At 42.3% G+C, this 24,835-nt stretch overlaps 1 protein-coding gene across 2 annotated transcripts in view; it reads right to left on the bottom strand.

The window, feature by feature from the left end:
• KAT2B (lysine acetyltransferase 2B) overlaps positions 1–24,359 on the bottom strand; it is a 40,687-nt gene extending 16,328 nt beyond the window's left edge. The window contains exons 1-8 of one of the 2 annotated variants that reach the window (XM_030971764.1): positions 24,138–24,359; positions 15,301–15,427; positions 9,503–9,648; positions 8,905–8,994; positions 7,002–7,183; positions 4,563–4,754; positions 1,975–2,081; positions 1,266–1,391 (exon numbers count right to left, since the gene is read on the bottom strand). In XM_030971764.1, the coding sequence (XP_030827624.1) occupies positions 1,266–1,391; positions 1,975–2,081; positions 4,563–4,754; positions 7,002–7,183; positions 8,905–8,994; positions 9,503–9,648; positions 15,301–15,427; positions 24,138–24,359 (1,192 nt within the window). The remainder of the gene's footprint in view (positions 1–1,265; positions 1,392–1,974; positions 2,082–4,562; positions 4,755–7,001; positions 7,184–8,904; positions 8,995–9,502; positions 9,649–15,300; positions 15,428–24,137) is intronic. The other variant, XM_030971765.1, reaches the window with a different exon arrangement.
• Between the last annotated feature and the right edge of the window lie 476 nt (positions 24,360–24,835).

Here is a 24,835-nt window from a genome sequence, read left to right as displayed (position 1 = left end):
AAATAAATGAAATCTGGAAAATATTTATGACTTCTCAATTTCTGCTTTGCACTGGGGTATTAGCATGAAGCAGGGAAAATATACCTCTCCTTCCACTACACCTCTGTGACTTCACAGTTAAACTATTTGCTTTTTCTTTTTGATTCAAAATCCTCTGCATGGAACCTCTGTGCAGCTGTCTTGGAAGGTCAGTGCTCAACACACAAATTGCAGTGCCTATTTCTTGATAACACAAAATCCCCCATTTAGGATTCACTGGAACTTAGTATCCATCATATAATTTTTTCACCTCTTCTGTAAACCAAGCAGCACATACAGTCTGATGTGTCATACATATTTAAAAAACCATATAAAATTTCCAAATCAAAATATACCAAGTTAATAATTAACTGCCCTACTGACTGCAGAGCCACATGTATTATACAGCAAAAGAAACTACTTAAATTCATAGAAGAACAGTCCACCAAGGACTAGCAGAGCTACAGTAACAGAGATCCAGCTCCTAGCTCAGGATTATCCCACTCATTATCCTACTCATTCCCACTTCTGAGGGACAAGTTGAGAAATTACCTTGAGGAAAACTGCAGTTTAGGAGCTGCCCTAAGTTTCTCTGTAGTGAACACTGAGACTCAAAATTCACTTTGGTTTTGATTTTTCTCCTTCATTGAGGACTCACTTTGCATAAGCTTGGGATCATTTCTCTGACCTAACAACCTCTCTTGACAGGCTCATTAATCCTGAGGTGTTTGAAAAAGGATTTATTAGGAGAATATATGCATCCACCAACTCTTTTCCTTATAAGGTTTTTTTTTCTTTGACCTAACCTCATTCAGGTTTTGAATTTAACCTAGTTGGTATGTCTGTGTTTTTATTCTCTGCTCAAATGTATGCAATTTCAGCACCTTGAAAGATTGAAAAACCCAAATGTGATGGCTCCTTCTACTCCACCATTATTTAAATGAAACCTCTCCTCATGACTTATAATAGATGTACTCCAAGAAAAGTATTTTTCAAAAAACCTCTGACACCACCAGACCTGTCCCCATTTTAATTTAATTTAAACAAACCAATTGGGTTTTTTGCAAATACAGTTGTGATTTCTGTTAGTTAAACACTACCATAGTGGAGAAAAAGGTATGTCTGTGTAAATCTTTCAGCAAAAACACCTCAAGTTTGCTAATGTAGAGTGAAGGCAAAGGTTACCATATACTGCAACTACTGATAATATCAACAGAAGTCAAAAGGCAAGGCTCCTTCTCCATTACCTAAGTTAGGGTCAAGGGCAGAAGAAACTTTACAAGCTGGACTCATATTCCCACTGTTGGATTGCTCCAGAGATGAAGGACTTGCACTGTATGCAACAGATCTCGCAACAGGAGGTGGACTGATAACTGCAGTGACATAAAAAACAAACACAGAAAAAATCAGGTCATGGAACCCATTCTGGTGCTGATGGAAAGACAGACACCCACCACCCAAAAAGGAACAGTGAACACTGTGCAAGCGAGCAATGCCACCAGTTCCCAAGTAGAGACATTAAAGATTTATCTCAGTGTATTTTTCTAAACTGAATTCTACCTAAGGAGGGGCTGCTGGATAACAGGGATTGCAAACATAAGGCTTCATTAGTTCACAGCGCTGAGCAGAAGCTAAGAAAACAAACTTTTTTCACATACCTGCCAAGCCTGCTGGCATTTAGCTTCATGAAAAGGTTTTTTGTAGGGCTCTATTGAAAAGCAAAATCTCATCATTCAGCTCCATCTGTCCAATTTACAGTGCTCTAAGACTGGTTGGACAAATAAAACTCAAGAAAGGGAGAAGCTGTTTCACCAGTTAAGAGAATGAAACTATTATTTTAAAAGGTCACAGAGTAACATCTCTCTCTCTCTAATATATATATTTAAAAAGTCCCACATTAGTTCTAAATCATGCAGTTTTTTCCATTTGTGTTACGCATCATTAAATGCAAATTACCTGTCTGGATTCCCAGCTGGCCAGTTCTGGAACTGGACACCATGAAATCCTGATCCCAAATAGGAGAATTCTGGCTGTACACTTCTTCTTCCAGCATAGACAGAAACCTAGGTACAAAACCAGGCAAAATAGCAATTCATGGGATAATTCCAAACTGGTTCTTTTTCAAAATAAGCACTTGCAATGTATTTAAATTAAAAACATTACTAAGTCAGCAAGAAAATGCTGTTGGCCAATGCTATTAAAAAAAACCCCATACATGCAAAAATCACAAGCCAGAGTAGATATGAAGTATCATAATTCAGTAGAGTGCTTTCACGTACTAAACCTTACCTCTGATTACAAGCAACAGTTATCTAATTTGCAAGTGTGGAAAAAAACAGTTACAAACTACTTTTATAGAACAAAATTCCACTAATAAGAAACCTATGAGTTGATTGATGTTATACAATAATTGCAAAATAAGTCTGTTTTGATAAATCAGTATTTTGCAGATGCATTTGCTTTCTGCCTTGGATAGAACCCCAGTGTTACTAACAATGCTCTTTGGAAGATATTTTCATTCCTTTAAGTGTCCTACTGTAACTTTTAATTGCATGTTTGTGGTTGCATAACAGTATTTTTAACCTTACTTTGGTACAGCTACAGAAACAGCACGATGTTAAACCTCTCTTAGAATTATTGAATTCCACATATCAGACTCTCCAGCACCCTCACCTTCTCAGGGCTGATACACCAGTTCCCTCCCAGCAGCAAGACAACACAGCTGCTTATCCTACGTTGCACAAAAGGGGTTTTCAGACCAGAAGTTGACATGGCACATTTCTACTCTCTGGAGATATCTGTATGTATAAAAATTGTTCAGCTGAAACCAACAGGACTGTTGAGTAAAACTTCCTTGAACAGGACAGGGATTTTCAGGATCAAGTCAGACTCTCATACTGTATATACAGGACAGCCATACCTAAGCAATGTGCAGATTTTGCTGCTTTCTGTGCAGCTGATAATGACTAAAAAGTTTGTAACAGTGACCTGACCATCTGTGACAGAGCAGGACAAATTTAAATTTAGCCAAAGCTCCATTTCCAGGCAGCACAGAGGCTCTGCCTTCAGCCCCGTTAGCGAAGGCAGAGCCTCCTTCCTAAATATGCACAGACACAACCCCTGGGTGCTCCCTTTGCCCAAAAGGACAGCCCAGGGCAGAGGAGAGCCCTCTGCCAGTGCCAGGCTCCATGCTCTGAGACACAGGTCCTCTGCAGTGCTCACTCAGAACAATGCCAGAGGAAAGACAAATGCTTCAGATAAGTAGAGTAGAGCCCATGAAAGATTTAAAACGTTATTCGTACTTCCCACAGATCATCTGCAAACAGTACTTGTCTTTTTTTCCTCAGCAGAATATCAAAAGGAATTGCAGTGAATAACAATGCTTTTTAAATTACTGCAAAAGACTTCAAAAGGCAGTGGAAACAGGGGCATATGCACGCCTGCTTCCTCCACAAATCTGCTCCGAGTATCAATGGGGTGTCAAGTCCTTTTCTATATCTGTTTCAGGGCCTGTATCCAGTCTACCCCAAAGATAGTGTACATTTTTCAAAGTGGTAAAATAAATTATTAATTATAGGAGGATCAACAAATCCTGGCTCTACTCAGCTTAGGAAAGTTCATGTTCTTTTTCATTCCCCTGAGCTCTAACCCACCTTCTGGCCCAACACAGTAGCTTGCATAGACAGCATCAGTGCCACCAGGACTTCTGTAGGTTCACCTAATTTGTTTTAAAGTATGACTTGGAGAACCAACCTACCTTTGTAAAATAAGGATATTTTTAAAGTGTTTAACAGGAATTCATTACAATGAATGATTCTGTCATCATCACTACCCCTCTTTACCACCAGTAAAATGTTTGAAATTAAGGACTGTCAAAGTTGAGCATGTTTCAATGCCCCTATAGATAATTAGTGTTGCTTTATTGTGAGAGACTGCCATCAACATTCTAGTACTGGAAAAGATACCCAGTATGAAATTTATCATTTAGGATTCAATGATGCAGTTCTATACTGACTCCTCTCTAATAACCCCCATCTCTTCTGGGGGTGGGGTGACTACTTTGTTCACTATTAAAATGTTAAATTAAACTGAAATTCTTATAAACTCTATACAATACTGCCCATTTTTAATGCTCCATCACCAAAGCAGACGTTATCATGTTTTTGGAGGTTCATTGTTTCCAAGGACTACAGAAAAAGAAAGTAATTGACCTACAATACCTGCTAACAGGCAAACAGTACAATCCCCCAGCAATATGAATAATCCTTTTATTCATATTTTTATAAAATTTCATATATGTATATATTAATATATGTTCAATATATATTCGTGTTTTTACCTTCATAAAGTAAACCCTAGGACAAAACAAAGCAAGCAGTTGTGTACATAAAATACACTAATCTAAGTTATGGCAGTAAAGAAAGCTGCAGTATCTAGTTGTTATTGAATAAAAAGATAAATTATTTTAAGCTGCCAGTAATTTCTCCCTTTCCACAATGAAGTTGCTGGTTAACTCTGAATGCAGGCACACTGTATGCCCTTACTTTGGAAAATGAGTGAGGATTAGTGTTCGTTTTTCTTGAGGAAGCTTGTCTTTTTCCTGCCTGGCCTGCTCCAGCAGCTGTCGTCTCATTACAGTAAAAACAGAGCGAAGCAACGTCCTACCAAACACCTGGGTGGTTTCATACCGAGGTAGACTGTCACAAAACTGAGGGACATTGCAGTAACAAAGCCACCTGTAAAGAGGAAAAAAGCCAGATACTTATCACCATCTAACATATGACTTAATGCAATAAAACCACTACCCACATCATTTATAATGCAGCTGAGAGCTATATGACCGTATAAATCAGTTCCACTACAAGGCTGGACAGAGTTAAGCAGCATTTATATTGCCCAGTTTTTTACAGAAATGACAACCAAGTACTTTTAAGTTTACATATATAATTTTTCTCTGCAGTCTAGTTTACACAAAGTAGTCTTGTTCCAGACAATAATCATAGATTACAGACAATTCATGGGAATTTCAGGGATTCTCCCCACAGCTCATCCATTCAGCCTCACACATCTCCTGCCACTAACTCCAAAGACCCTCTGCACAGTTTGTTTTACCCTCTAAACTTTTACCTTTCCCCACATAGAGGCCAAATGGGTGACACTTTTAACTAGCTCCATGCCAATCCAACTGGATTCCTGCCCTGGTCTTCCACCAGTCGGCTTCTTCCCATCATATCCTGCCTTGTTACTCTCTCATTACCAGTATCTCCATCCATAATAAACTTTGCACTGAGGAAAATTACAGCATGCCATGTTTCTCCTCTAGGAAAAGAGATTATGGTACCAAAGAGATAACTCAGGAGTACACTGCCTATGTACATCACAATATCTGTTAATTCTATAAAGAAGATTTTGATATCTGTGTGTAAGTGAACAGTCATTGGAATCTGGAGCTTTAGCAGAATCAGACCACAACCACTATGAAAGCTCCAGCAATGAAAAGAAAATATTAGGAATTGGATGCAAACATACTGTGCTGGATCCTGCACACATTTCCTCATCCAGACCCAAAGTACAGCCTGTCTCAAAATGTTCTCCCAAACTCTTGTGCCTTAATCTTTGCAAACATGTGTTGCAAAAGACTTGTGAGATAGAGCTGTTCACAGACTTCTACTCCCTGTTCTTGGCTGATAAAGCACAGCTCTCAAAACACAAGAATGCATGTTAAACTCTGTTACAGTTTCATTCAAATCCTCAGGTTCTCAAATGAAATTGGTGACTGCAAAAATTCAGGTGTGCCCATGGTGCCCAGCACCACCCTGAGCAGTGCCTCGGACAACACAGAGAAGAAAAGCTCACAATGACAAGTGAGATTTGGTGGGAAGAGCACTTTGGGTTGTGAGGGGACCTTTGGGACTGTGGGTGGGATAGTTTGAGAAAACACAAGTGACAAAACAATTAACAACAAGAAGCTACCAACCAGAACCAATTAGCTATCAATTCCTAACAAGATTTAACTTCCACCACCCCTGGCTGACACCAGTTATTACAAACACATGGAAGTCAAAAACCCACAAAACATGGTCTTAGGAGCATCATGAATTATAATTGTCCTTTATGGTGACAGGACATCTGGGTCAGACACAGCGCAGGCTGCTCTGTCACCAGCCAGAGTCTCAACTCACACCAGGTTTGCTGCTGCTCTCCTTCATGGAGAGGAGGTGTGTGAGAGGAAAGGCCACCAGGAAAGCAGCCAGAAGGTGGTGCTCACCCTGGGCCAGCAGAGATGTCTGGGGCGTTCCTGAGAACAGCGTGCTGACAGAGGTTAACTACGTGCTGCCTGACCTGTGGGACCCTGAACTGCTCTCACTGAACTGCTCACTGAAAAAGGCACTGCACTACTCCTGTGAGAAAAAGAAAAAAAATAGAGATATGTTTTTTTATCCTAGCTCTTCATCGTCCAGTGACTCAGTTATTCCTTTAAATTCTAACAATTCATTAAATGGTCATAACAAGAACTGTAATTTTAAGGAACCTAGTAATATCTGTTCCCAATTTAGCATTCAAGCACTTGCAAAATTAGTTTCATTTTTCAACTCCTCTGTGATTTGGTTTCAAACAGTGATGCTTTACAATGCTAAATGCTATCTTCTCTCTTTTTCCTTTTTAAGTTGAATAATAAATAGGGAACTTACACGAGGCTCAAATATTAAGACCCAAAGCACTTCACAAACACAGACCTTGCAGAAGCATTATTAGATACAGGTGTTCCAGCCTCTACTCCCCATTCTTGGCTGATAAAGCACATCTCTCAAGACCCAAGGATGCATGTGAAACTGATACAGTCTCACTAAAACCCTTAGGTCATCATGTTAAACCCCCAGCTGCAAGAATTCACAAGGTCCATCTATGGCATAAAGGTACTGGTGAAGTTTGTATGCGCCCTGTTTGTAAGGAAGACTCCCAACAAGCAGAGGCAGCATTACCTGGTATAATTCACTTTATACCCCGCAATATCATCGTTGGGTGATCTCAGTCTTCGCTGAGAAGGTGTCTCCAGGTGCCAGTAGTTAATGCGGTTCAGAAACATTTTAGCCAGTTCCACTATTGTCTGCCTTTCCTTCGAGGGTAGGTGGCTAAATTTGTACTGCACAAAATTATTCACACCCTTAAAAAGTAAAAAAAATTCTGTTTAATAATTTAGCCATAAATTTTACAGAAACATTCTCAAACATTCCTCATTTTATGTTTATCATGAACTTGCATTGCATGGGAAAGAAAAGAAATATCAGAAACCATGAACACCTTGCTCAGCTACTCATCCAGATGCCACAGGTTGGTACCTGTGTACACAGCAGGAGGTACATCCAGGTATTTTTAACCCGCTCTCAACAGCTGATGGAAAGGGAAAGAACAAGAAATTCCTTTTTTCTTTCCTTCTCAAAGTCAGTGAACAGAGAAAGCTCTGGTAGGTTTTAATCTAGACATAAATCAACTATCACACTCAAAACTCACCAGCTACTTTTCAATAATAGATTAGGGCTTATGGACTTCTACTTAAGTTTATGTCTACAAACCATATTATTTCTTCAAGAAGTCTTAATACTTAACAATCATGTCTCCTCCTTGTACTTTGGACACTGTCCAGTTTGAAGAAAAATCTACTGAACATGATTAAAATGGGTGACTAAAAGTGCTGCAACACATATATTTTATAAACCCATCATAATACTGGGGCTTAGCAAATAATTTGGTTTGATTGAGTGGCTGAGCTGCCAAAAACAGAATTGAAAATATTGGTCTTTTTTAAAGTGAAAATGATTTTAAAGTAAGATGTAACAAGAATTATCCTTTAATCTCTATGCTTTATTTTCTTAAGCAATTTGAACATTATGAAGGAATTTTTTAAAAATTGCATTGTACAGAACCTTTTTAATAGTGTATTTTACAGATTAGGAGCCCTGGGGGATTACATACACATTTTTTGTTTATAGTCAAACTAAAGGAGAACTTAGAGTGAAGACTTCTCAGAAATTGAGCAATAAAGTGGTTTGATCTTCCTACACGATAAGAAATGAGAGCTGCAAAGAAATAATTACTACAAGTAACAGTCTTCACATTTAAATTATCCTGCTTAACAATAGAACATCCATTCATCCAGGGATGGGAAAACATCAAGCTCCTGTTTCAGGGAGGTATGTGAGCCTCTGCACAGTCTCACTGGAGTTCATGGGCCCACTTGCCTGCCAGGAGTGCATTCTTAGGAGCTTGCTTAACCAAAAACTGAATTTGTCATATGTTCTTTATCTACTGAGAGTCACAAAAGCCTCAATTATTCTTTGGTTTCAGCTTTGTTTTTTTCTTGTGTACCCTTTGAAAGAGAAGGCTATGATCTCACTGAATTGGACTGTAACATTTTTCGTGATATACACAAGGCAAGCTTCATTTTAATATTGGATTTCAAAACTTCAACAGCATTTTTCATCACTTGAAACAAAGAAAGATTAGAACTGCCCACATAAAAGTAGCATTTCAAGTTAATTCTCTAAACGCACAAAAAAAAGTCAGTTTCATTAAAGCCTAAGACCAATGATGAGAAATAGAATACAAATAATGTAACTATTCTACAAACACTAAAAGGAGAACCAAGAGCAATCTCCTATAGCCGCCTATTTGGTCCTAAGCAGAACACAGAAACATCTGCAAAGTGCCAAAAAAATGCCACGTTTTCAAAACCAGTGCTTACATTTACAAAAAGAAAAACAAACCATAAAACATTTCAAAACAAATAAAGCCTCCATACCCTTACCAAAATAAAATTGAAAAATATATAAATAAACAACAAAAAACCCCACCACACGCCAACAAACACATATATTGACTCTTTACCTGTTCAATGCTAGGTTTCTCAAATGGGGGACTTTCCAAAGATCCTTCTACTACAGGTTTTCCCATCTGTAAAATGCACTTCCTCAAAAGCTGTTAAAAACACACAAATTTTTAAAAGTTCGTATCTTTTCATACAGAGAGTCAATGGAAGTCACAAGGGCACAACACACTGTGAGCTGTGTTGGAATTCTCCTGGCTATATATATATCTGCTTGTTTAATCATCTGAATTTGTAATTACTAAACTTCCCTGTGAAATCACCTTCTCTGAAATGCATGCAAGAGGCTCCTCTGAGGAAATGCAGGCAGCCAAGTTACCATTCATGTCTACTGACTCTTCCTGGTACGTCAGTGAAGGAGGCTGCAGTTTATGCATGGGATTCAGGGTCAGTTCCTCAATCATCTTGGATGGCTTTTTGGAGTAAGAATCAGTACATTGCAAGTACCAGAACATCCAGCCCACAGTTACTCAGTAGAGAATCATCCTAGAGAAAAACTGTCTTGGCAGATAAAGTCAATGCATGCCCAAGTGGCAATGAAATTGGCTTATGAGTGAGAAAGTGAAAAATCTGAGAAGATACCCCACAAGTTCAGCTTACTTTGAACAGGTAGAAATAAACTTGCTTGGTGTCTGCATCTTCTTCTTTGTGGACACAGGTGAACAGATATTCCACATCCAACACAATCCCCAGGAGCCTGTTCATTTCTTCTTCAGACACATTCTCCAGGTGAGAAACATGAGCAGCTAAACAAAATGAAAACCAAACTTGTAAAAGGCTACTGAGAGGACCCATAGCACAGCTGTACCCCAGGAGATCTCCAACTAAGCCTTAACTGTAAAGGCACTGACAGTGTAATAACCTACTTAAACAGAACACACCTTATCAGAGGTAACTGAAACCTGTGTCACATCAGAGCAGTTTGTAAAGGTTGACCAGGGGTGGCAACTTCCACAGCAGAGGAATGGCAACTGCTTGGAATCACATCATCTGTTAACACCTGAGGCTGACTACACAAGTCCTGCTTGTATGAATACATTGCACTATACAACTAACTACATACATTTTTGACCTAAAGCTATGGATTTGAGACAAGGTTTCTTGACTTAAGAAAATAAATCCAGAATTTCCATAAATTATGTAATCCAGATATAAGCAGCACCTTATTTCAGGAAGAATGAAAAAAACCCAGTTCCAAAAAATGTCTTTTTGTTTTAAACTGGGCATTTTTGGCTAAATCCCTTGCTTTCATATCACATAAGATCAAACTGTGCTTTGTGCACACTATATTAACAGAGATTTTGCAGACTGTACGTGCTCACTTGTTCATTTCCAAGTGACAAACTCCCTTTTATCATCTCCAAAGGTAAATACAGTTCCACATATGTAATGTTCAAAAGCTTGAGGTTTCTCCCTGTAAAATGGGACATTCATCTCAAGCTGGTTTGAACAACTGGCCCCAGGAAGAAGGAAGGCAGTGTAAAACAAAAAGTCAACTCCCAGAAAGAAGATATTTGCATTACAAAAACAATGACCTTAGCTGACTCCAGGCCAATGTAGATGGTATGCTTATCCTTTCCTCTGAAAGTACAAGAAAATATCCTCATAAAGAAAGAGAAAAATACTTTTAAGTTTGGGCATATTAGCTTTTTTTATTTTAGTAAATTTTATCTATATTTACTTCTTAAGATTAACATATTTTTTCAATGGAAATCTGACTCCCTAGTTGGGGAGCTAGTGACAAAAAATAACACTTGACTTGAAAACGATTGCATTTATTGGCCACACAGCAAAGATGGTTTGCTTTGAGAAGTTTAGTATGATACCAAAACGTTTAAATTCAATACCTTTATTTGGCTTCAAGTAAAAAGTACACTGTAATGCAGAACTTTAAAAATATGACAGCAAGTGTTTCCACTTAAATGAAAATTTATAGTGTCTTAGGCACATGGCCATCATGAGTGTTCCAGATTGCAAGGCAAGATGTATTCTATTACCATCTGTATGGCAGGTGTCTTTTGTCAAGTGGGCAGTTTTCCTTATCTCTTCCACAATCACTCCTCCCTCAGGAGGGGACATCTGCTGATAACAGGCTATTGAATGTCACTGCATGCCTGATAAGAACTATAACATCCCATTGGGAGATGCTCCACCCAGAGGGAGGAGCCAGGCATTCCTAACCAGATATAATCAGGAGGTCCAGCATGGCTTCTCCACTGGATTCACCAGAGGAAACAGCAGCTGCCTCTTCTTCCACTGGATCTTCGGAGAAAGACTACACCCTTTTCTACAGGAGCCCTGCTCCAACAGAACCACACCTGACACTCCAGGAGGACTGCAGCCACATTTCCAATTGGATTGCTACCAACACCATGACCAACAGGGTGTCAGGTTGTGTTCTGACTCTGTCAGTGTTGTTTTAGTTTACTGCATTGTTGATTTTCTCCTTTTATTTTCTTCCCTATGAAAGAACTGTTATTTCCTGCTCCCATATTTTTTGCCTGAGAGCCCCTTAATTTAAAATTTATAGCAATTCGGAGGGCTGGGGAGGGTTTACATTCTCCATTTCAGGGGAGGCTCCTGCCTTCCTTAGCAGACTCCTGTCTTTCCAAACTGAGACAATGAGCCTCCTTTGAGGCTAAATATTCTGTGTGGAATAAAATCATTTAACTTCTGTCCTTAAGACAGGTATGAAGGGTTAATATTCCCAGCAGTCTGTCTTGATCATTTGCAAGTAATAAATATCCTTCTAGACGAGCTTTGCATTAGAAACTGATAACATACCAAAGAAACCTTGCCTTCAACAAATGAATAAAACATCAGCATAAGAAGCCATTTCTATGCAGTTTCCATAACAATACTGAACCTTGACTACTTAGTGGTGTTTAAACATTTCATTAAACTAGAGAATTATTACCTATACTGTGAATCTAAAAGTTAAGTGTATCACCAGCATGTATTTGCCAAAGGGACACCACTGTTTATACACCAGGCCAACAAACTATCTTTATTCAGGTGTTCACTACCCATTCCCAAACTCTGTGGCTGTTGGTAAGTGTTTTACCAAAATTAAAGCTTTGGTACACTGACATCAAATACTGCGTCACTCTTGACTAGAGTTACAAGTCCCAATCACATGCACTGCCCAACTGGTACACCCTTCCTCAGTAGCTGTTATGCCTGAAAAAAAATTTTAAATATCCCATGTATAGGTTGCTAGGGCATGCACAGAAAAGCAAGCAGAAAGAACAAGGCTCAGTGACAGGAAGACTTGCAATTTCAGCAAGCAAGCACTGGAGTGCACAAATTAGGAACAGTGAAAACACAGATTAACAAGGAATATGTCCAGCCTATCTCAAAACACTACAACCAAGAAATACCCAAATATGCTGTGTGAAGGTGCACAGCACGTGGAAACCCAGGGCACCAGGAATATTACTCTGTCTGCTCTGGGGTGCCCTGATCCCCAGGGCAGCACTGACTTTGGCCCTCATTCATGGAGACAGTTTCCTAGACTTCAAGAAAGACTAGAACCCACAAAAGTGTGAAATAGATTATAGAGATTAGTGTAGGTGTATCACTTGGTGAGAAATTTAGGTTTTGGGATTTTTAGTATGTTGTGGTTGGAAGCAAGATGGAGGACACAGGGTGTCATCCTGGGTTTCTTCTTCATCCTTCTTCTTCATGGGTTTGGGTGGCATTTTGTAATTGGGCAGAAAAGTCTGCATTGCAGACTCTGTGGGATCAGTTACTGGGTTAAAAGGGAAAATAATCTAGGTGTCAGTTCTTAATTGGATAGTTTAGTCTTAAAAGACCTTGGAACAAGAGATAGTTAGCCATTTTGTGCCTTCTAATGAAAAGCTGCCGAACTCACAGTAGTGAGACTGTTTTACTGGTATGAAATAATAAACACTTGAGTCCAAACATAAAATACCATCTCAGATGCCTTCAATCCAGACCCAGAGAAACCCACAACAGCAGGAACCAAAGGCAGTGATGGGGGAAAAAAAAAAGAGACTGAATATATATACGGTGTATTAGCACATTAATTAACTAGTTTTAAAAGTGATTCAAGACTGACAGCATTTACCAATTAAAAAATGCACCCTGCAAAACAGGAGAAACAATCAAATAGAAGAGGCTCTGACTATGCAACACCTGGTCTTGTGGCTGATGAACAGTGAATTGTCCTAGCATCTAATCCAGCCACAGTGTTAGAAAATATATCACCCAAATAAAAGAAATATTCATTAAAACAACCACATTGAGCCAAACTGCAGGGCTGAATACCAAAAGGATGAATATATATGTTGTGGATAAGTAGACAATAATACACACAGTCAAATAGATTTATGCACCAAAAGCTGCACTGGCTTGAAGATAAAACAACACCCCCAAAAGGAGACATCTCGAGCAAGATAGTATGTAGGATTGAATTCACCTCTGGGTGAAATAAATAAATTCAGGAAAAAAAAGGAAACAAAAATCCTACATTTTTACATCATGTACAGCTTTAAGCAGCACATTTCTATATTGCTACTTCAATGGCTTCCTGAGAAGAAAAAGCAACACAGCTAATGTGAAACCCACACACCTTGTGGTAAATCTGGTTTTAAAGGTATTCAGCAGAAACACACTAATTTAGAAGAGATGAATAGGAAAATTATCTTGGAAAACACAGCTGAAAGACATATTTTTCCAGTAGTATGAGGAAGCACAGAGTAACTCATTTGAGTTATTTTAAATGAAACATCTTCCTCATTAGCTGCAGTCAGAAGAAGTCTTTTCTAAAAAAAAACAGTAAATAAAAATACAGTTTCTTCATGGAATACTTTTGCTGGTTTTACAGTTCTGGTTTACCCTGGTTCCCTGGCTAAAGAATGATTTAATATTATTTAATAGACCAAAATCCACAAATTCTGCTGAAGAACAGGCACATCTTGCAAGTTCAAAAAAAAAAAAAAAAAAAAAAAAAAGAAAAAAGCTCTTTCTTCAAAGGCCAGGATTGAAAGGGACAGGTAACATAAGCCACCCTAATTGCACAAACAGAAGCAGCACAGAGAAGCTGTGTGATGAAAAGTTGAAACTAACTTGGCTAAAGTGACTGAATTTTCTGTGATACTATGTATTTTTTAATCTTCTCCTGCAAGCAAACCCAGAGATTTGGAATACCAGGAAAAAATCCTGCTGAAAAGCCTAGAAATAAATGACATGTAATGAGACCGTAAAAAGAGGAGGGAAGAAATAGAAATAAATCCCATGCAAAAATAAAAAAAAAGGAAAAAGTACTCAATTGAAAGTGCAATGTCTTTTTCTAAAGTAAAATAATAAATTATCTACTGTGAAGGTTTTAAATTTCCCTTTTTTTTTTTCATTTCATTGTCCTAAGTTTTGGGCAGCAACAAAAATTAAATAGTAAGTGCTTCCTTTAAATTGGTTCTGACTTTTATTTTAGCTGAATTTTTATTCACTATTTGCTAAGAAGGACGTGAATCTATGATGGAGCAAGTTGAGAGGAGGGCAGTGAAGGTGATCTGAGGGCTGGAGCACCTGTCCTACGAAGTCAGGCTGAGAGTGTGGGGTTGTTCAGACTGGAGAAGGTTCCAGGGAGACCTTAAAGCAGCCTTCCAGGACCCAGAGGTGGCCCCCAAGAAAGCCCAAGGGGGACTTTCTCAAGGACACATAGTGACAGCACAAGGAGTGGTGGCTTTAGAGTGGTTTAGATTAGATATCAGAAAAAGGATTTTTTACTATGAGGGTGGTGAAATACCAGAACAAGTTGCCCAGAGAGGTGATGGATGCCCCACCCCTGGAAACATCCAAGTTAGAACTGGCTGGGGCTCAGAACAATGTGATCTAACAGAAAGTATCCCTGCTGACTCTAGTGGGGCTGGACTAGATGATCTTTAAAAGATCCCTTTCAACACAAACTATGATTCTGATATATACAGAAAGAGCCATCAGCTTTTATTTTGGATAAGTATAAATTCTTAAAATAATAATACAGTGATTCAGCACTGTTTTTCAGGCTATGTGGGTAACAAACTGTTATTTATTCTAAGTCTGAAAAACAAAACCAAAAAGCACAACAGCATTTAACAGTGGATTTTGAGCAGTTGCTTCCAAGACATGCAAGCTGTCTGCACAATAACTCAGACCATGTACAACCCTAGATTTATTTTCTGTGACTCAGAAAAGACACAGTTCTTTTTGCAGGTAGGATTACCTGCCTCAGTGACGTTCAAGAATATTTTATACTTTAGAACAAAGTAAGGAAACATGATACAGCCTACAGCGGAGAGTCATTCACCCGGTAACAAAGGGTGAACATGAAATTAATTTTAGGATTATTTCTACATTAAACACATCTTTAAGAGGAGGAGGAGGAGGAAGCTCACCCAGCGCGTGGCTGCAGCTGCGGCAGGGCTCGGCCAGGCTGACCGCCGCCTGCTGCAGCTCGGCCCGCGGCGGTGTGGGAGGCGGGTTCGGGTTCTTCCAGCCATTGCATTTACAGGACTCCTCGGCCTGAAATCAAAGCAAAGGGATATCGATCAACGCCACAGAGCACTGGAACTTGCTGGAACTGCGTTATTTCAAAAGCAATAAAAAAGTATTACAGGTTGCTTTTTTGGAGGGGGAATGAGAGAAGGGGACTTGGGGAGTTTTGCTGTTGTTTCGTTTGCATTTTTATCTACCACATTACTTATTTCCTTCTTTTCTGGAAATTATAAGAAACAGAATTGTATCCCAAACAGAGAGATTAACACAGAATACATAACCAACACTGCTTAGCTCCTTTACAGACAGCTCTCACTCTACTGAAAAAAGTATTCAAATATTTACCAGTAAACCAACATTTACAGATCCTGCTGTTAAAAATAGGTTAGAAACTGTTGTAAAATCGTTGATAGATTGCTAAGCATGTACTATTAGTTTGGTTATTATATTGTAAAAGGGGTTAAAAGGGTAGTTTTAAGAAATAGGGTACTCAACAAACACCGAAGTGAAGTGCACCACCCCCAAGCAAAACGAGCCAGCCTGGACAGGACTGTAATGGGCCAATCAAGCTCCTTAAACCTCCATGCAAATGAAGGATCCAAAAAGAAACCAATCCAAAGGGACAAAAAACAGGATAAAAAGGGGCTTCTGACCCAGTGAACGTGTGCCTCTCCACCTGGGACATCGCTACATCGCTGCTGAAAAGTAGACCCAGCACCGGCGCTGCAGCATCCTCGAAGGGACCACTCCTGCTGGCCCGCGGGCCCCCTTGCTTTAGGCCTTTCTTTTTCTTATAATAAAAGCTGAAATCACTTAGTACCGGGAGCTTGGTCTTGTTTTTATCACTGCCACCAAGACAGATTTAATTATTTAAACATAAACAGGTCACCCAACAGGCAGCACGTTTGTCACTGCCTCATCAGCTACCCTGGCACCAAGGAATCACACAGCTGAAACCAAGCCCATGTCAACCCAGGCAGGGCTAACCAATGCTGAAATAACCAAGCAATAAATGCACTATTGGAGAAGGCTGTTTAAGGCAAGGAACGCTTGGCCACAAAAGCAACAGATGCCAAAGACAGTGTCACTTCCACTGCAACCTGCTGCTTTCCCTAGGAAGTTTGTTTATGCTCACTGAGTGTGAAACAACCTCCAAGAGAATGCAGCTAAAAGGGAAGACCATGAAGGGAGAGGTTGTGACTTTGGTAATCGTGTCTCAAATCATTCAGAAGATCAAAGTACCAATTCAGTTATGCAAAGAGCAGCTTCACAGGAGGGGATTTTCTTCTAGCACATCCAAAAGATCTTGGTTATTCTAGCATCATTAGTACTCCTATTTGAAGATCTAATTGGAAAGAAAGCCTGCTTTTCTACTCTTCAGAGATATCTGTGCACCGGGTTGTAAAAAGATACTCATGAAATTGCACTGCCAAGACCTCAGTGAGGAAAGTATGCCAATTGCTGCATAATATTTATGGCTGAAACAATCCTAGGAAAAATTGTGATGGTAATATATGCAGCACTAATGTATCATTTTTCAAAACTGATTCTGCATGCATTTAGTGTGATCTATTTCAGGAACCTATTTCATTTTCCTTTTAAGTTTCCAAATCCCATCCTACCTAAGGAAGAAGAACACAGGAGAAGTAGAAAGGATCACAGCTTGACAGCTCCTAGCACTGACAGCTTTGTAAATGGCTGGTAAATTGTTCTTTTAAACTCATTTCAATATTCAGTAACCTGAGAACCAAGAAAACTGCTGCCTGCAGTATGCTGAGCACCACATGATGTTTTTACCATCTCTGAGGCTTAAGCATTTACCCAGCTGGGCTCCTGGCCCTGGGTGCCACGGCCTCTGGCTGGCACCAAGGGCTCTGAGCAGCATTTTCTGTAGGCACCGGGGTGACTCAGAAATCCTCCTGCAAGTGCCCAGCAAAACCATCTCTGCATTATTTCCCTAGAAAAAGGGACAACCTGCATGGCCTGAACCTCCTGGCTCTCCAAACTCACTGGGCGGGTGCAGACTGCCTGCCAACCTGTGCACTTATAAAGTGAAATCTGCGAGGCTTCAGGATTAAATGAGGGGAAGATTAAAACAATTTTTTTCTAAGTCTCATAAAATGCAATCTGAGAAGATTTATGGTGAAGTTTATGTTCTTTTCCTATAGTGCTTTCTGTGAGTAATGTGATTGGCAGAGAACTGAAGTGTAATTTTATGGCAGAAGCCGTCTCTTACAGTTTCACAGGCACTGAGCCAGTTGTGTTTTCATCCAGCCCTACAGGCCCTCCAAGCTAAATGGACTTGAGGGATCAGAGACTGGGGGATACCTGTGAAGCACAGACTGCCCCACTGCAAGGACTCTGGACACCTGGAAGATGACACAAACTCCTTATTTTCAATTAGCTTCCCAATGCAAAACCAATGCCAAATAAACTACACACACTTGTTTTGTGAGAAAGGCAATGTTGCCATGAAAGTTTTTGCATTTAATATGAGGCTACAGAAACTGTCAACAAAAAAAGAAAAAGTCTGAAAATGACATCATTGACAAACAAAATGCAAGAGACAATTGCGAAGGAGTTGTCAAACAAAAAAAGACTGAATATTATTTTAGGGAAGTAAGATTTGACCCTTCCCATACAGCTGTCTGGACAAATGTTCAGCACTGTAAATTACTGACATATCACCATGCTTATTATTTATTGCCTTAAATCGCACCACAATGAAGCATATCCAGAACTCCCTCCTAAAAATAGGCACAAGCTTTTTGAGATTTTTTTCCTCGAGTGGAAGCAGTATGTCTCAGAAGCTCACCAAACAATGTTTACTATCAAGCCAAAAAACCATAAACAGTGAGTAACTATGCAAACTTTAGTGTTGCACCATAATCAACAGCAAAGATGCAAACAGATGCACGAATCATGATAACAGCTCAGTTAAACTGACAAAAATAAATATCAGCCCACCCACAGAAGAACAAAACCAGCATGCTCGATGACAAATTTTTTTCTGCTCTTGTTGGTATTTCCTTTCCAGATCTTTTTGCAACAGCTGTTAATTGGTATTGTTCGAATTATTCTAGAGACCTTAACCAACCAACCACTAGGGTGGGGTTTTTTGGTTAATCTCAATAAAACACCAAAATCAGCATTAATGTTCTGTTAACCAAGGCAAAACAGAATCTAAAAACATCCTCTTTAAAACTTAGCTTTTATTGTAGATGTTGACAGTGTAAGTATTTTGCAATGAATATGCAATGTGCATTCCTCAGTGGCTTAAACTGCTGAGTTGTTTTAAATGTTCCACAGCATTTTGCTCATTCAATCCTTTCTTTGACTATCTTCAGCTTTTTCCTTTCTTCCTTTTTTTTTAATGTCACTCATCTGCTTTTCATTAGAAAATAAAGTATGACTTCACCTCTGCAAAAACTTAATGTAAGATCAAAACAGTTTTGAGGGAAGGAAGGAAAAGTATTTGAAGTAGCACATCCACTCCTTGAAGCCTTGTTTTCTGGGACATCTGCAGAGGTCTGATAAATCCACTGTAGAACGATGGGGACTTCTGCCCTAATGAGGCCTGAAAAATAATGACCATTATATTTGCAGGCCCAGGGATCATGAACACTACACCTTCATTGTTTGTTTTTAATAAAATTGGAGGAGTGCAATAAAATAAAACATAACAACTATATGCTGTTGCCTTCACCCTCCCTGCAAACAAACAAACAAAAAAAAGCCAACCACAAAACAAGCAAAAAACCAACCCATTGCAGAAATTATGTACATTTTGCACTGCATGACACAATTTCAATTTTCTTTTTAACTCCTCCCATGTTTGGTGGAGTGTTACAATGGGAGAAATCAAACTCAAACTGTCCAGTAGCTCTGGGCAGTGAAAACTATAACAGCACATTTTAACACACTGTCAGTATTGTATTTAAAAAGGAAGCACCTGAAAGTTACAATATTGCACATATCTCAGCCCCTTTTAGCTCTGCAAATAAGAATAAATTAAGAATGTTATGATAACCTATTGACTAAAATATCCCTCCCCCTTTTGGATAGTGAATGTGCAAACTTCAAGCTAACTTAAAATTAAGGTAAAAGACCCCAAAGTTCTCAATCTGAATTTCAAATAGCTGTTGTGCAGGATTTTTCTTTCCAGCTAAAAATCATACAGGTTACCCTCTTTGGTAACTGAGATGCAAAACAGGCTCAACAGATCATGCAGAGAACATTACAGATCTTCTCTATTTCCAGCAAGTATAATTACTCTAGAAAACATTGCCTTCCTCCCAACACAAAAGCTGTGTAAAATACCCTATAAGCTTTTTCCTGCTGGCAGCAAGCTCAAAATGATAACTTTATGAAAGACTATCACATAAATTATAATAAATACATTGATGAATTTAAATCATATATTTTTCCTACTCATATGTCCAGTACCCATGAACCAGACAGCTGGACACTACTCAAAGAGCCACTCATATGAATCAGGAAATTAGCTGACCCATTTAACTTTAACAATACAAAATAAGCAGTTTAATGGGCAGCTTAAAGAGCATATTCTTAATTTATTGATTGATCCAATTATTTTATTCCCTGTACTTTCCAGTTTACTTACAGAAGAGAAGTAGGCTACCATATAAAGCTTTTATTAATAATAAGCACCCAGTTCCTACCTTGTAAAGTTAATGGTAGATTTCCTATTTAAAGGAGATGCTTTAATTGGCCCTATAAGACATTATAAAACAGATTCACTCCGCAATGAAAGTGATAAGAGAGCTTTAGATGACTTCTTTGTCTCCTATGCACCTCTGCAGAAAACAATACATTTCAAGTTGAGCTTCAAGGAGCTGTACTCCCACTATATAGAGCCCAGCAGTAACATGGCCAAATTGGCCTCATCTTAATCTGCCTTATAAAAATCAGGAAATAAAATATTTTCTTATGGAAAAAGGTGGTACAAGTTTACCTTATGAACTCCTTTTTTTTTTTTTTTTATGTGTGGGAAAACTAGAGGCCACTCTAGAATGAGAAGTGGGAAGAAGTCCTTCCAGAAAGGATCAGCAGCTGGTCTGGAGCCTGGGGCTGGGATTTTACTTCCATATCTGCCCGTCGCTCACCTGCTGCAGGGCCTTGGCCAAGTCATCTCATCACAACCCTTCCCACTCCGTCTACTGTGCTTATCTAAAGCAAAAAGCTTTTCTTCAAGGAGCCATTATCCTTTGTGTATGTGCTTTAGACGACTGGGTTCTAGTTATATCTGTAAACACCCAGGCATTACTGTAAGACATGTATAATGAAAAATAAACACGTTTACAGAAAACTTAGTGTACTTAAATAGTACATATTTCACCTTATTTACAAGAGAAGCTCCCAGTGAGACGGGAGAGAGAGTTGTATTTTCACATATTTTAAACCAATAGGGGGGAAAAAGATGCAGAGGAGGCTTCCTCCTACATCTTCATTAAATGTATTTATGTGTGTAAGTCACACAGTGCTGCTTTTATATAAAACACTGCAAGCTCACATGCCTAATGCTCAATTTCACAGTGGACAAAACCAAAACGATGTATGCAGCCATTCATACACACACAGACACAGCAAGTGCCAAATACAAAACCCCTCACAGCACACAGCACTACTGTGTACCTCACAAGTCATGAAAACTGTACCAACTCCTCTCATATATCTCGTTCAGAATGCCATCCTCCTCCTTCAGACTTGGGCTTTTAAGAAGGTTTTTTACTAAGAAGAGCCTGCTCTATGCCTTCCACCCAGACTTTTCTCACAGAGGAACAAGTCAAGTGGAGCAGCTCAACAGCTACAACTCCCCTGGTCCAGTTCTTTTATCAGGAAAAAACCCAAACTCCACATTTGTCTAGTCTCAGCTCCCTAAACTTCAGGCTCATTCTGCTCAGGATATGTGCACACCAATTATGTATTTACCAGCAGTCTTTGTCCATGTTTCCCATGATGAAAAGGGATGGGTTGTAAAGAAGAACCAGGAGGTCCTCCTTGGGGACCAAGCACCCTGCCCCAGAGCAGTGCCTTTTACTCTCCTCTGCTCAGCATTTCTGCTGTCACCAGTGAGACTCACCCTCGGCACGGTCACTGACCTCTCCACCTGCTTGTGCTCTGACTTCATCCCTAGCAGACAGGTGCTCCCTGGCTGTTACTCCAAACATCCCTGAGGCTGAGCTCCTAATAAATTCTGCATGCTGAATTTTGCAAAGAAACTCCTGTGGGAGAAGGTGACTGGCATTAAGGATGCTGTTACATATTTTAGCACTCCAACTTGCACAGCTCCATGTAGATTTACATAAGATCCACGTACAGTCACTACTTGAATGAGAACAGATGTCCCCTTTGGAGATGGTGAGAGTGTTTGCCTCCTCTCACTCTTTCGCACTCACACACACAAATGCAAAACCAATGAAAGAGAAGTTGCAACCCAAAGTAAGAAAAAGTTTAAAGTTACACATTGCACTGCTACAGTTGGCAAACCAGCTTCTTCAGGCTACAGTTTCCAGCAAATCACTAATGTTACAAGCCAAAAAGTGTCCTTCTGGAGCACCTACCAGGTGCTCGGGAAAAAAAATAAAACATTCTTCCACCCTGCACCATCCTTCCCTCCTTATCCCATAGGAGAAGCTTGCAAGGAGCTTCCAGTCTGCTTACTTGGTTTTGTTTTTCATGAGATCTGAAAGCAAGCTACCTGCCACTGTAGAGAAGTCAAACAGCAATTTTAATATGAACACAGGGCGGTGTTTGGTGCTGCAACTGTGCCTAGTACCAGTGGGACATGCATCCAAGACTTGTCACAGACGAGGGCCAGCAAGGACACCCAGCAGAGCACTGCCAACAGGAGCTGTTCCTGCTCTGTGCCCCCTCACCAGAGTCCTGCAAGAGGGAAAGAGGCGCTGACAGCAGGCTACAGTGTGCCCTCCTCCCCTCCCAAATGGTGCTCACCTTGCTTACCACAAAGCACCTGCAAGAGAGAGGCTGGTGAGCCCCCCAAAAAAGCAAAGAGTTTCAGAGGAGACAAGGCTTCTCTATAGCACAGCAACATCTGCAGGGCAGAGCACTACAGGAGAAGGCTTTCACCCTCAAAAACATCTTGTGGAGGTGCATCAGAGGGAAAAAAAAAAAAAGCACCACCAGCAATTCAAACACACACACGCTTCCCTAACAGCCCACGAAAAATTTACCCACTTCACAACCAGCTTCATTTATTAGCAAGTCTTGGTAACATTAAAATATAGGGGTGCAAAGGGGAATTAACACTGGGAAGGCTTCAAACCATATCACTCTGCCCACAGTTAGTGCTGCAAAGTTCAAGTACAGCAGCTGCTCTTTAACCTTATTGGCACCGGTGTAATTTCACATTGTCCCATGCATGCTGCAAAGCTGAAGTGTGGGTGCCTGCACATGTGTGAACAGCTAAGACATTGCAAAGTGTGGCTACCGTAATTTGCCCTCCCACGGCAGCATTGCGCCATGCCCTCAGCATACAGCTAAATCTCCTCGCACCGCCAGCCAGGACAACAGAGCCGTGGTGCAATGATGCTTCATCTCGTCCGTCAGCTTGGCCTTTCACTTAACATCTGCCGAAGTAGGAGAATAGACAAAATAAGATGCACTTTTTTCACAGCTACTCTCAAAGCTGAAAGCATTACTAGGGGATCTGACATCAGCACTGCCAATCTAAATATGTCAGCGCCGCTGTGCATCCACAAATTGCCTTGACAGCAGCAGCGCAGCCAGCGGCCCGTGCTCTGAGCACAGGCGACAATGCCCGCGGTCAGAGCTCTAAAGGCGGGAGGGACAGCTCTGACCGAGCTCCCTCCCTCTATAATAAACAGGCGAGTCCTGCTTCTCCCACCAAGAAGAAAATCGCAGGTGGACAGAAAGTGCTTGTGATGGGAAACCAGGAGCAGCACTCCTGAATGCGAGCGCAGGGCAGACACGGAGCAGAGAGCCCCGCCGGGGCAGGGTACAGGTGGAAATGGGACCCCACCGTCCTCTCGGGCACCACACACCGGACACCGGCCCGGCGCTACGTGACCGCCGGGGACACAACTTTCCCAAGCGCGGAGGCCGCGCCCCTTCGCCCCTCTCTGCCAGAGCTGCTGGCGACAGTGGCAGCTCCAACCCGGAGCAGCGGCTTCAGCGGTGTCAACAGCTCCGCGCTGCGAGACCGCGGCCAGGGCCGGGCTGGAGCAGCCCCCGCCCGGGGCCGGGACCGGCGGGCGGAGCAGAGAGGTGCCGCGCTCCCCGCCCGGGATGTTTACGAGGGGAGCGCTGCAGCAGCGCTGCTCACCCAGCGCTCACCGCCGGCGCCGGGAGCCAGCCCGCCCGCCGCCGCCTCCCGTGGAGGGACTGCCGGAGCGGCGGGCAGCGGGACGGGCAGCGGGACGGGCAGCGGGACGGGCAGCGGGACGGGCAGCGGGACGGGCGGGAGGGAGGCGGCGCTACCCGCGCAGTCCCGTATTCGGTGCGCGCGGGTTTAATTTTTGCGGCCACCGGCCGAAAAGCTCCGGGGGGAGCAGGATCCACCGCCGTAGCCACCACTTCTTCGGGCAGCGCCGGGCGGCAGCCGGGCCGCCCCCGCACCCGGCAGGGCACGGCCCTTCCCCACCGCCTCCCTCCCTCCCTTCCTCCCTCCCCTCCCCTCCCGTCAATCCCCACCCTCCGTGGGCGGGGGGGCTCCCGCGGCCGCCCGGCCGGGTACCTTGCAGGCGGAGTAGACGCCCAGCTTCTCCAGCTTCTTGGCCCGCGGCGCGGCGCGCAGCTGCGCCTTCTTCCCCGCGGTGCGCGCCGAACCAGCCCCGCCGGGGTTCTCGGCGGCGCTGCGGACCGGCCCCCCGGCGGCCACCCCCGCGGCGGCCGGGGAGCCCTGCTGCGGCCCGCCGCCGCCCGCCGCCCCGGCCCCGCCGCCGCCAGGCTCCGCCATGCCCGCGGCGCGGCGGCAGCCGCCCGTCCGTCCGGCCCGCCGGCGCGGCGCGGTGCGCCCGGCCTTGGACCCTCCCCTTCGCCGCTCCGCCGCCGGCGGCTGCTCCCCGGGGGGCGGGAGGAGGGACCCGCCGCTCCGCGGGCGGCTCCTGCCCCGCCGGCGGGGGTGGGGGGCCGGCACCCGCCTCCCGCCGCTGCGCACCGCAAGGGCGCGCCCGCCTCCCGCTCCCCCGCCCTCCCTCCCTCCTGCCTGCGCGGGGGCTGCGCGGGCGGGCGGCGCCCCCGCGGGAAGGGCGGCGGCACCCGCGGCGTGCGGAGACGCTACGGAGCCATCCCGGCCCTCCGGAAGGCTGCGCGGAAAGTTGCCCTAAAAAGAGGCGGCATCGCTGGCGGTGTCGCACGGTCCCGAGTCCCTGTGAGCCCGCGGTGCTGCCGCAGCCGCCGTGGCCCCTCGGAGCGCCGCTACTTTGTTTGGCT

Source organism: Camarhynchus parvulus, chromosome 2 (genome assembly GCF_901933205.1).
Source record: "Camarhynchus parvulus chromosome 2, STF_HiC, whole genome shotgun sequence".
NCBI classification, from domain to species: domain Eukaryota; kingdom Metazoa; phylum Chordata; class Aves; order Passeriformes; family Thraupidae; genus Camarhynchus; species Camarhynchus parvulus.
The sequence above is the reverse complement of the archived record's forward strand: the minus strand, read 5'-3'. Positions and strand labels throughout refer to the sequence as shown.